Source organism: Chiloscyllium punctatum, chromosome 36 (genome assembly GCF_047496795.1).
Source record: "Chiloscyllium punctatum isolate Juve2018m chromosome 36, sChiPun1.3, whole genome shotgun sequence".
Lineage (NCBI taxonomy): Eukaryota > Metazoa > Chordata > Chondrichthyes > Orectolobiformes > Hemiscylliidae > Chiloscyllium > Chiloscyllium punctatum.
In genome coordinates this window covers 46854828-46867057 of record NC_092774.1, presented here as the reverse complement: position 1 = coordinate 46867057, position 12230 = coordinate 46854828, and the positions used below count along the sequence as shown (strand labels likewise).

The 12230-nt window shown below is 49.8% G+C and overlaps 1 protein-coding gene across 1 annotated transcript in view; it reads right to left on the bottom strand.

Moving 5' to 3' along the window:
* The window catches only part of LOC140460460 (uncharacterized), a 34151-nt gene that overhangs the window by 7397 nt on the left and 14524 nt on the right, over nt 1-12230 (bottom strand). The window contains exon 4 of the mRNA XM_072554998.1: nt 3516-4442. Within this exon, the coding sequence (XP_072411099.1) occupies nt 3516-4372 (857 nt within the window). The 5' untranslated portion in view covers nt 4373-4442. The remainder of the gene's footprint in view (nt 1-3515; nt 4443-12230) is intronic.

The following is a 12230-nucleotide window of genomic DNA, read 5'->3' as shown; positions in this document are numbered from 1 at the left end:
TGGATGATTGTGTGTTTCTGGCTGTGTGAACCTGAAGCTAGTTAGGAATTCATCGGAATTGTCGAGTCTAAAGTTAACACAGGCACATATGAGGGTCAAAGCAGCAGATGGGACATTGCCAAGATTAAAATAGCTGCAGTCAGTGACTGTGTGAATATATAGTTAGAAATACATCTCGAGTCATATGTGCCACAGAGATTGAGAGCTGTGGGGTTCAGCCTCAGTCAGATCCCCGAGGGAGGGGTAGACATGGAACTGAATGTGCTGTGGCAAATAAACAACTGGTTTGATCATCCCAATTTGTCAATGGAGTAAATGTCTGCTCAAGACCTGCACTGGATGCGGCGTTAGGAGGTTAGATAATTTACTAACAGTTAGAGGAATGGAGAGAAGGACGGTGGGGAGATGGAACTAGGAATTGCCAGTGTACATGGGAAAAATAACAGTGCCTTTGGACAATGTCACCTCATGTAGCATGGAGATGAGAAAGAGCAGGAATGAAGGATAAATCCTACACTATTTAAGCCCACCCACCCAAAAGCCATCCAGTTATCCCCATTCTCGGCTTCTTGCTCTCAAACTAATTTGGTTTCCATATTAATGTTGATTCAAACAGTGCACCATCTCATTGGTTTGATTAGATGAGATTCCCTACAGCGTGGAAACAGGCCCTTCGGCCCAACCAGTCCACACCGACCCTCCGAAGAGTAACCCACCCAGACCCATTTGCCTCTGACTAATACACCTGACACTATGGGCAATTTCGCATGGGCAACTCACCTGACCTGCATATCTTTGGACTGTGGGAGGAAACCCATGCAGATGCGGGGAGAATGCGCAAACTCCACACAGACAGTCGCCAGAGGATGGATTCGAACCTGGTGCTGTGAGGCAGCAGTGCTAACCACCGAGCCACCGCATTTTGAATGTCAAGCTCAAGTCACTGTAGTTTTACTGGACCACAAGGCTGCTCTCTCATTAGCGCGAGACGACAGGCAGTGGTTTAACCTGAGGTTCACCATTTCACAGGTGAGGGGAGAAATTGAGACAGAAAATCCTTCATAGGAACCACAGCTGGGGCAGGAATTGAACCCATTTGTTGGCATCGCTCCGAGTTGCAAACCAGCCATCCAGCCAACTCAGCTAGACAACGCACCACAAAGACCGATTCAACATTTCCTTGTTATCCATTATTTAATTCTTCGGGCTGACTTAGTAGTGGATCAACTATCATTTTCCTCACTTTTCCTTTTCAAAATCTGCAGAAACTCTTAGTGTTTTCATATTTCTAGCTACATTCTCCACTAATTCTCATGGTCATCCAGCACAGAAACAGACCCAGATCAAACTCATCCATGTCGGCCAAGTTTCCCCGAAACTAAACTAGTCCGTATCACTAAACCTTTTAAATGTTGTAACCGCACCCACAACCACCACTTCAGCTGGCAGTTGATTCCACATAAGAACCCATCCTGTGTGGAAGACGTTGCCCCTCAGGTCCCTTTTAAATCTTTCTCCACTCACCTTGGAAAGAAAATGCCTTCTAGTTTTTAAACTGTTCCCACCCTTGGGAAATGACCTTTGCTACCTACCTTACCTGTGCCTCTCAGGAGTTCATAAACTTCCATACGGTCACCCTCAACCTCATACACTCCGGTTAAAAAAGTTCTCGTTTCTCCAGCCTCTCTTTTTAACTCAAACCGGAGATGTGCTCTGAAGCGCTCTGCGAGTAGGCACCCGCAGAGTTGTAGAGATGTATAGCACGGAAACAGACCCTTCAGTCCAACCCCCCCCGCCCCCATGCCGACAAGATATCCCAACCCAATCTAATCCCACCTGCCAGCACCCGGTCCATATCCCTCCAAACCCTTCCTATTCATATACCCATCCAAATGCCTCTTTAATGTTGTAATTGTACCAGCCTCTACCACTTCCTCTGGCAGCTCATTCCATACACGTACCATCCTCTGTGTGAAAAAGTTGCCCCTTAGGTCTCTTTTAGATCTCTCCCCTCTCACCCTAAACCTATGCCCTCTAGTTCTGGACTCCCTGACCCCAGGGAAAAGATTTTGTCTATTTATCCTATCCATGCCCCTCATGATTTTGTAAACCTCTATCAGGTCACCCCTCAGCCTCCGACGCTCCAGGGAAAACAGCCCCAGTCTGTTCAGCCTCTCCCTGTAGCTCAAATCCTCCAACCCTGGCAACATCCTTGGAAATGTTTTCTGAACCCTTTCAAGTTTGACAACATCTTTCCGATAGGAAGGTGACCAGAATTGCACAGAATATTCCAACAGTGGCCTAACCAAGTCCAGTTTCCCCAATGTAGAGGAGACCCCATTGGGAGCAATGGATACGTTTGGAAGTGCAGGTGAAACTTTGATGGATGTGGAAGGCTCTTTTGGGACCTTGGACAGCGGTGAGGGAGGAGGTGTGGGCACAGGTTCTGCAATTCCTGCGGTGGCAGGGGAAGTTTCCGGGAAGGTAGGGTGGGCTGTTAGGTACTTGGTCAGGTCCACGCCCCCTTCAGACAACATCTCCAGGACACCCGCACCAAACAACGCCTCTGCCCCATGGCCAAACATTTCAACTCCCCCTCCCACTCTGCCGAGGACATGCAGGTCCTGGACCTCCTCCACTACCACTCCCTCACCACCCGACACCTTGAGGAATAACACCTCATCTTCTGCCTCGGGACCCTCCAAACCCAGGGCATCAATGTGGACTTCACCAGTTTCCTCATTTCCCCTATCCCCCCACCTTACCCCAGTTCCAACCTTCCAGCTCAGCACCGCCCTCATGACCTGTCCATCTTCCTTCCCACCTACTTGCTCCACCCTCCTCTCCAACCTATCACCCTTAACCCCACACCTCCATCCACCTATTGCACACTCAGCTACCTTTCCCCCCCAAACCCAGCCCCACCCCACCCCTCCCATTAATCTCTCCACCTCGGAGGCTCCCAGCCTCATTCCTGATGAAGGGCTTTTGCCCAAAAAGTCAATTTCCCTGCTCCTCGGATGCTGCTTGACCTGCTGTGCTTTTCCAGTACCACTCCGACCTTAGGTAAAAACAATGACTGCAGTTGCTGGAAACCAGATTCTGGATTAGTGGTGCTGGAAGAGCATAGCAGTTCAGGCAGCATTCAAGCAGTAAAAATCGACGTTTCGGGCAAAAGCCCTTCGTCAGGAATGTATTCCTGATGAAGGGCTTTTGCCCGAAACGTCGATTTTTACTGCTCCTTGGATGCTGCCTGAACTGCTGTGCTCTTCCAGCACCACTAATCCACTCTGACCTTAACCTATCTTAACTTGATTTCCATTTCTTTTGGCCACCCCCTTGTTCGAACAAGTTTGAATCTCTAGTGCGAGACCCAAGCCCCTCTCCCTCACGGGGGAAAGGGACGTGCAATTTGGCTTTGATCATTTCTACGACGTGGCTGTGTCATCGATTCAGTTCCGTTTTGGACGCGATTAACAGCAAAATCCAATCTCTGCCGTTATTTGTGAACTTGCTGGTGTCTCAGCAGGTGCGATGACCGAGTGTATCCCTTGCCACATTCAAAGCAGATGAACGGCCTCTCCCCGGTGTGGACGCGGTGGTGCGACTGGAGGGTGGCTAACTCAGTAAACCCTTTGCCACACTCCGGGCAGGTGAACGGCTTCTCACCGGTGTGAACCCGCTGGTGCGTCAACAGATTGGACGACCGTCTAAATCCCTTCCCGCACTCTGAGCAGGTGAACAGCTTCTCTCCCACGTGAGCGTGCTGGTGTCGGAGCAGGATCGATAACTCCGGGAAACCCTTCCCGCACTCCGGGCAGGTGAACCGCTTCTCCCTCGTGTGAAACTGCTGGTGCTTCAGCAGGTTGGACGGCCGAGTGAACGCTCTCCCGCACTCCGAGCACGCGAACGTTTCCCCGGTGTGGACACGCTGGTGCACGGTGAGGTGAGAGGACCGCCTGAAGCCAGAGCCGCAGCGAGAACACCGGAACGGTCTCTCATCGGAGTGAACGCGTTGGTGGCGTATCAGGTCGCCGGAGCACTTAAAGCACTTGCTGCAGTCCAGGCAGTTGAACGGTCTCTCGTCGGTGTGGACCCGCTGGTGCTTCAGCAGGTCAGAGGACCGAGCAAATCCCTTATCGCAGATGGAACACATGAACGGCCTCTCCCCTGTGTGAGTCCGTCGATGCGTTTCCAGCTGGGAGGGATACCTGAACCCCTCTTGGCAGTCCCCACATTTCCATCGTTTCTCCCCGTCGCGACTGCATTTATGTTTCGAGAGGCCGGATGACCGGCTGAAAGCGCGTCCACATGCGGAGCACGTGTACGGTTTCTCTGCGCCGTGAACAGTGCTCGTTACCTCTGTGTTCATGATCCAAAGACATTCGGCGAATCAGAGCCCGACGGGACGTTTGGCTCGGGCCTCCGGGCGGCAAACGCTCCTTTGCCAATAGAAAACAGGGAAAAGAAAACAGAGTGAAAAAGAATCCCCCCAAAAATAAAACACAGGAAGTCAGTTTAGAGAGACCAAGGAGGGGGGAGGGGGGGTTGGGAGAGGGAGAGAAGGTGGAAGAGAAGGATTTTATGCAGCTACTCAGAGAGGCTCTCCTAAACCTTCTATCCACACAACACAGAAGGAACAGGGGAGCTGATCTTGGTGACTGCTGTCATTGCTGGATGTCAGGGATCCAGCAGAGACCTCACGCCTGTTAACGTGCATAGATCGCGGACAGTGGAAAGGCCGCATTGAGTTTGCGACACAAAGATATTTTGGCCTGGTAAAGTGAGGCATTGAGTGGAAAAGCAGAGAGCGGGCTGCACAGTGACCCACTCGTTAGCATTGCTGCCTCACAGCGCCAGGGACCCGGGTTCGATTCCAGCCTCAGGGTGACTGTCTGTGTGGAGTTTGCACATTCTCCCCGTGTCTGCGTGGGTTTCCTCCGGGTGCTCCGGTTTCCTCCCACAGTCCAAAGATGTGCAGATTGGGGTGAATTAGCCGTGCTAAATTGCCCATTGTGTCAGACATTAGTCAGAAGTAAACATAGGGAAACGAGTCTGGGTGGGTTACTCTTCGGAGGGTCGGTGTGGACTTGTTGGGCCGAAGGGCCCGTTTCCACACTGGAGGGAATCTAATCCAAATGCTGCCCATTCTGAACACTCCCCCACTGAGCCAGAGTGGGACACATGGAGAAAGCGAGGATTGCAGATGCTGGAGATCAGTCAAGAGCTTGGTGCTGGAAAAGCACAGCAGGTCGGGCAGCATCTGAGGAGGAGAATTGCTGTTTTGGACAAACGTCGTTGCTGACGAAACTCCTGATTCTCCTGAGGAGCAGGAGAATCAATCTTTTGGGTAAAAACCCTTCATCGGGAATGGCTTTTGTCCGAAACGGCGATTCTGCTGCTCCTCGGATGCTGCCTGACCTGTTGTGCTTAACCAGCATCACACTCTCAACAGAGTTGGACACAACCAAGTGAGTATACACAGAGGAACCTTAATTATCTGAGCGACACAGCGGGGGTGGGGGGGTGCCATTTTGTTCGGTCATCGCACCTGCCAGATTACACAGTTTAGCCATGCATCAGGACCTTGAGATCTTGCTGGATAATCTGACATTCGGATAATCGAATGCCGGACAATTGAGGTTCCCCTGTAGCTTGGGGACTTGAGTAGCAAGGTGGGAAGTCAGTAAAGAGGGGAAGAGATTTGTTTTTTTTAGCTCTCAGCTTGTAAGGTTTCTTAACGGGATAAGCTGAAGCCCAGGATCAGGGGTCCAGCACAAAAGTGTGACATCACAGCTGTCCCTCACGTACATTGGCTGGTGACAGCTACTTACTTGACTCGGCATTACATGTCATTGCAGACTGATGGCAAACAGGGGAAAGATTTACAGATCAAGTACAAAACGTTTAAGAAACAAAGTAAGCAATCAAGAAATGATGCAGAGCCAGGCAACGTATTGTACCTGTCTGATGTGGGAGCTGGTGAACCCCACTGAGATTAGATTAGCTTCCCTACAGTGTGGAAACCGGCCCTTCGGCCCAACAAGTCCATACCAACCCTCTGAAGAGTAACTCACCCAAAGTCATTTCCCTAAATTTACTCCTGACTACTGCTCCTAACACGATGGGTAACTTAGCACGGCCAATTCATCTGACATGCAACTCTTTTGGACCGTGAGAGGAAACCGGAGTATACCCGGCAGAAACCCACACAGACACGGGGGGGAATGCGCAAACTCCACACAGATAGTACCCGAGGGTGGAGTCGAACCCTGGTCCCGAGAGACAGCAGTGCTAACCACTGAGCCACTGTGGGGTCCATGAGAGATGTCTAGTGACCACATCAGGAGCAAGTGGTGGTTGTTTGAGGAACCCCAGCTCAGAGTTGACGAGTTGAAATCTGAGCTTCGAGCACCATGACACATCAGAGAAGGAGAGAGTTATTTGGATGCTGTATCTCAGGAAGCAATCATAGCCCTTTGATTAACTGCCCTAAATATTTTGCATCGGTGTTTACTGTGGAGAAGGATATGGAAGACGTAGAACGTGGGGAAATAGACAGTGGCACCTTGGAAAATACCCAAATTACAGAGGTGGTGGTGCTGGATGTCTGAAATCACAAAGGTGGATAAATTCCCAGGACGTGATCAGGTGTACCCAAGAACTCAGTGGGAAGCTAGGGAAGTGACTGCTGGGCCTCTTGCTGAAATATTTGTATCATCGATGCAGTGAGATGCCGGAAGACTGGAGGTTGGCTAACGTGGTGCCACTATTTAAGAAAGGCGGTAAGGACAAGCCAGGGAACTATAGACCGGTGAGCCTGACGTCGGTGGTGGACAAGTTGCTGGAGGAAATCCGGTATTTGGAAAGGCAAGGACTGATTAGGGATAGTCAGCATGGCTTTTTGTGTGGGAAATCGCGTCTCACAAACTTGATGGAGCTTTTTGAAGTAACAAAGATTGATAAGGGCAGAGTGGTGGACATGATCTATGGTCTTCAGTCAGGTGTTCGACAAGGTTCCTCATTGTAGATTGGTTAGCAAGGTTAGATCACTTGGAACACAAGAGGACAACTACCATTTGGATACAGAACTGGCTCGAAGGTAGAAGACAGAAGGTGGTGGTGGAGGGTTGCTTTTCAGACTGAAGGACCTTGAACAGTGGTGTGCCACAAGGATCGGTGCTGGGTCCACTTCTTTTCATCATTTATATAAATGATTTGGATCTGAACATAGGACATACAGTTAGTAAGTTTGCAGATGGCACCAAAATTGGAGGTGTAGTGGACAGTGAAGGATACACAGAGAAAAGCGAGATCAATATCAGATGGGTCAATGGGCCGAATAGCGGCAAATGGAGTTTAGATTAGATTACTTACAGTGTGGAAACAGGCCCTTCGGCCCAACAAGTCCACACCGCCCCGCCGAAGCGCAACCCACCCATACCCCTACATTTACCCCTTACCTAACACTACGGGCAATTTAGCATGGCCAATTCACCTGACCTGCACATCTTTGGACTGTGGGAGGAAACCGGAGCACCCAGAGGAAACCCACGCAGACACGGGGAGGACGTGCAAACTCCACACAGTTCGTCACCTGAGGCGGGAATTGAACCCGGGTCTCTGGCGCTGTGAGGCAGCAGTGCTAACCACTGTGCCACCGTGCCGCCCATAATTCAGATAAATGTGAGGTGCTGCATTTTGGAAAGGCAAATCAGGGCAGGAATATGCTAAGGTCATCGGGAGTGTTGCTGAAGAAAGAGACCTTGGAGTGCAGGTTCATAGCTCCTTGAAAGTGGAGTCACTGGTAGACAGGATAGTGAAGGTGTTTGGTATGCTTTCCTTTATTGTTCAGGAGTATGGAGTACAGGAGTTGGGAGGTCATGTTGCGGCTGGATAGGACATTGGTTAGGATACTTTTGGAATATTGCATGCAGATCCGTTCACTCGGCTACAGGATGGACGTTGTGAAACTTGAAAGGGTTCAGAAAAGATCTACAAGGATGTTGCCAGGATTAAAGGGCTTGAGCTATAGCGAGAGGCTGAACAGGATGGGGCTGTTTTCCTTGGAGCGTTGGAGGCTGAGGGGTGACCTTATAGACGTTATTAAAATCATGAGGGGCATGGATATGGTAAATAGACAAAGTTTTTTCCCTGCGATGGGGGAGTCGAAAACGAGGAGGCAAAGGTTTAGGGTGAGACATTTAAATTTAAAAAGGGACTCAAGTGGCAACTTTTTCTCACAGAAGGTGGTGTGTGTATGGAATGAGCTGCCAGAGGAAGTGGTACACTTTCAGCATCTAAAAGGCATCTGGATGGGTATATGAATCGGAAGGGTTCAGAGGGATATGGGCCAAATGCTGGCAAACGGGACTAGCTTGGGTTAGGATTTTCTGGTCGGCATGGATGACTTGGACCGAAGGGTCTGCTTCTGTGCTGTACAGCTCACTGACTCTAATTCGGTCAGTGGTCAGGAACAGGAGAGTGTGACCATGAGCGAGGCTGGTGGAAGGATCCAGGAGCGGGTGCTTGGAGGAGTCGGAGGCCTTGAGCTTGTCCAACAGATTGGAGATTCTCGGTGAGTGTATAGCCCAGAGCAGGGGCAGTCGAGAGGATGAGCAAAACGACCGCAGTGCCGTGGTACAAGGAGCTACTCAAGGCGGGGGAAGAAAACAGAGTCGTTGCTGTAATCGGAGATTGTACAGTCAGGGGAGTAGACACCGGTTGTCTGGGGCCAGGATCCCGAGTCCAGAAGGCAGCATTGCTGGTGTGTGGCCCGGGTCCGGATGTCTCACGTGGGCTGCAGAGGAACTCAGCGTGGGGAGGGGAAAGAACTAGTTGCCGTGGTCCACGTAGGTACTGGTGTGACAGGCGGAAAGAACAAAGAGGTTCTGCTGAGGGAATATGAGCAACTGGCAGCTAAAAGACGGAGTAGAACCAAAAAGGTAATAATCTGCTCTTTGCATTTGTGTGTGTAAAGGTTGCCCCAGCCTACTCAGCCACTCCCTTCAATCCCGGCAACATCCTTGTAAATCTTTTCCGAACCTGTTCATGTTTCACAACATCCATCCTGTAGCAGGCAGACCAGAGTTGCACGCAATATTCCAGTGGCCTAACCAATGTCCTGTACAGCCGCAACATGACCTCCCAACTCCTGTACTCAATACTCTGACCAAGAAAGGAAAGCAAACCAAATGCCTTCTTCACTATCCTATCTACCTATGACTCCACTTTCAAGGAGCTATGAACCTGCACTCCAAGGTCTCTTTGTTCAGCAACACTCCCCAGGACCTTACCGTTAAGGTGTACAAGTCCAGCCCTGAATTCCCTTTCCAAAATGCAGCACCTCACATTTACCTAAATGCTGCGTCGTGAGCGCAGGGTCAACAGGATGGAAGATGTTCATGACCACACTGTACAAGGTACCTGGAGAAATTTAAGATTCCACTACTGCAAAATTTTTGAAATTAAATTCAGTGAACCAGCTAACCCTCTGGACTAAAATTAGCAGGGAAACGGCCAAGGAAGTTGCCAAATTGTCAACAAAAGTATAACTGGTTTACTGATCCCAGACTGATCTATTGCACTCCAATCCATAACTGTATAGGTGATTCTTTTTTGTTGAAGTTATGTTGTTTACTTGGAGAATGCAAATCAGAGAATAGAATCCCTACAGTGTGGAAGCAGGGAATTTGGCCCATCGAGTTCACACAGAACTTCCGAAGAGCATCCCAACCAGTAGCACGGCCAATCCTCCAAACCTGCACATCACCGGACTGGAATAAACTGCAGCACGCCCGAAGGAAACCCACGCAGACACAGGGAGACCGGGCAAACTCCGCACAGATAGTTGCTAGAGACTGGCATCGAACCAGAGGCAGCAGTGCTAACCACTGAGCCCAGAAGCTAAACGATACATGTCTCATATACACAGTTTAAGATGATCAGTTTGCCACCTATTTGTAAAGGGACACTGCAGCATTGTTTGCGCTTCTCTGCAAATCCACAAGGAGCTTGTACTGAAGTCCCAGTGATGCAGATTGGCTGTACCTCACTTGTCCTGAACGTGGTTTGCGAGGACTACTTTCATCCTTACAGCAGCAAGCCTGTCATTTAGATTAGATTAGATTCCCCACAGTGTGGAAACAGGCTCATCGGCCCAACAAGTCCACACCGACCCCTCTCGAACAGAAACCCACCCAAACCTATTCCCCTACCCAATATTTACCCCTGACTAATGCACCTAACACGGTGGGCAATTCACCACAGCCAATTCACCCTGACCTGCACATCTTTGGATCGTGGGAGGAAACCGGAGCACCCGGAGGAAACCCACGCCGATACGGGGAGAATGTGCAAACTCCGCACAGACAGGCGGGAATCGAACCCAGGACCCTGGCGCTGTGAGGCAACAGTGCTAACCCCTGAGCCACAACGTAAAACATTCCAGCGCAGTACAGGTCCTTCGGTCCTCGATGGTTCCACAGGTCAGCGCAACAATCTGAAGCCCATCTATCCTACACTATTCCATATTCATCCAGATGCCTATCCAATGACCATCTAAATGCCCTAAAAAGTTGGCGAGTGTACGACCGTTGCAGGCAGGGCATTCCACACCCTACTGCTCTGAGGAAAGAAACTATCTCTGACATCTGCCCTATATCTATCACCCCTCAATTTAAAGCTACATCCCCTTGTGCTAGCCATCACCATCCGAGGAAAAAGGCTCTCACTGTCCACCCTATCTAACCCTCTGATTACTTAATTGAACCATACAAGGTAATCACTCAACCTTCTTCTCTCCAATGAAAACCGCCTCAAGTCCCTCAGCCTTTCCTCATTAGGCCTTCCCTCCAGACCAACCAACATCCTGGCAAATCTCTGAACCCTTTCCAATGCTTCCACATCCTTCCTATAATGCGGTGACCAGAACTGTACACAATACTCCAAGTGCGACTGCACCAGTTTTGTACAACTGCAGCATGACCTCGTGGCTCTGAAACTCAATCCCTCGACCAATAAAAGTTAACACACCGTACGCCTTCTTAATAACCCTGTCAACCTGGGGAGCAACTTTCAGGGATCTACGGACATTGCATCTGTCAATTAGATTAGATTAGATTACTTAGTGTGGAAACAGGCCCTTCGGCCCAACAAGTCCACACTGACCTGCCGGAGCACAACCCACCCATTCCCCTACATTCACCCCTTCACCAAACACTACAGGCAATTTAGCATGGCCAATTCACCCTGACCTGCACATCTTTGGACTGTGGGAGGAAACCGGAGCACCCGGAGGAAACCCACGCACACACGGGGAGAATGTGCAAACTCCACACAGTCTGAGGAGGGAATTGAACCCGCGTCTCTGGCGCTGTGAGACAACCACGCTCACCACTGTGTGACCGTGCCACCCACAAATTTGTCACAAGGAATTTGTTAGTGACTTTCTTTCATTTCCATTCCTTGAGTCAAAGGGTGTCTGCTATTATGTCTTGCTTAGGAAGATTGACCAAATGGGCTGTTGACCATCTTACTGACCTTCACCAAACAGGTGCACAGTAATGACTACTGAGAATGATGGGACTAGGCCTGACGTCTACAATGTTGTAGTAGCAGCATCCCACATGGATCCAGCAAGCTGACTCAAGAGCTTGCTTCTGATTTTGAGTTTTCTCCCTTCAGATGTTTCGAGATCTTATCTAGATTGACTCTCAAGTGGGCTGGGTTGGGATCACAGTTTAGTCTCTGATCATATGTGTAGATAGTGAGAAGATTTCTCCCTCAGGTTGAGGTTCTAGACGCAAGTTTGCTCGCTGAGCTGGAAGGCTTGTTTTCAGACATTTTGTCACCATACTAGGTAACATCATCAGTGAGCCACCGGTGAAGCGCTGGTGGTATGTCCTGCTTTTGATTTGAGTGTTCAGGTTTCCTTGGGTTGGTGACATCATTGCCCCTGGTGATGTAATTTCCTGTTCTTTTTCTCAGAGGGTGGCAAATGGGGTCCAAGTCAATGTGTTTGTTGATAGAGCTTATTTACCACACTGAGAAGAGGAGGAGGAAATGACATCACCACAGGAAATTACGTCAGCAACCCAAGGAAAAGTAAACACACAAAGAGAGCGCGGTTCACTAACACCAGCGCATCACCAAAGGCTCACTGATGATATTACCTAGTATGGTGACGAAACGTCTGAAAATGAACCTTCCAGCTCAGTAAGCAAACCTAC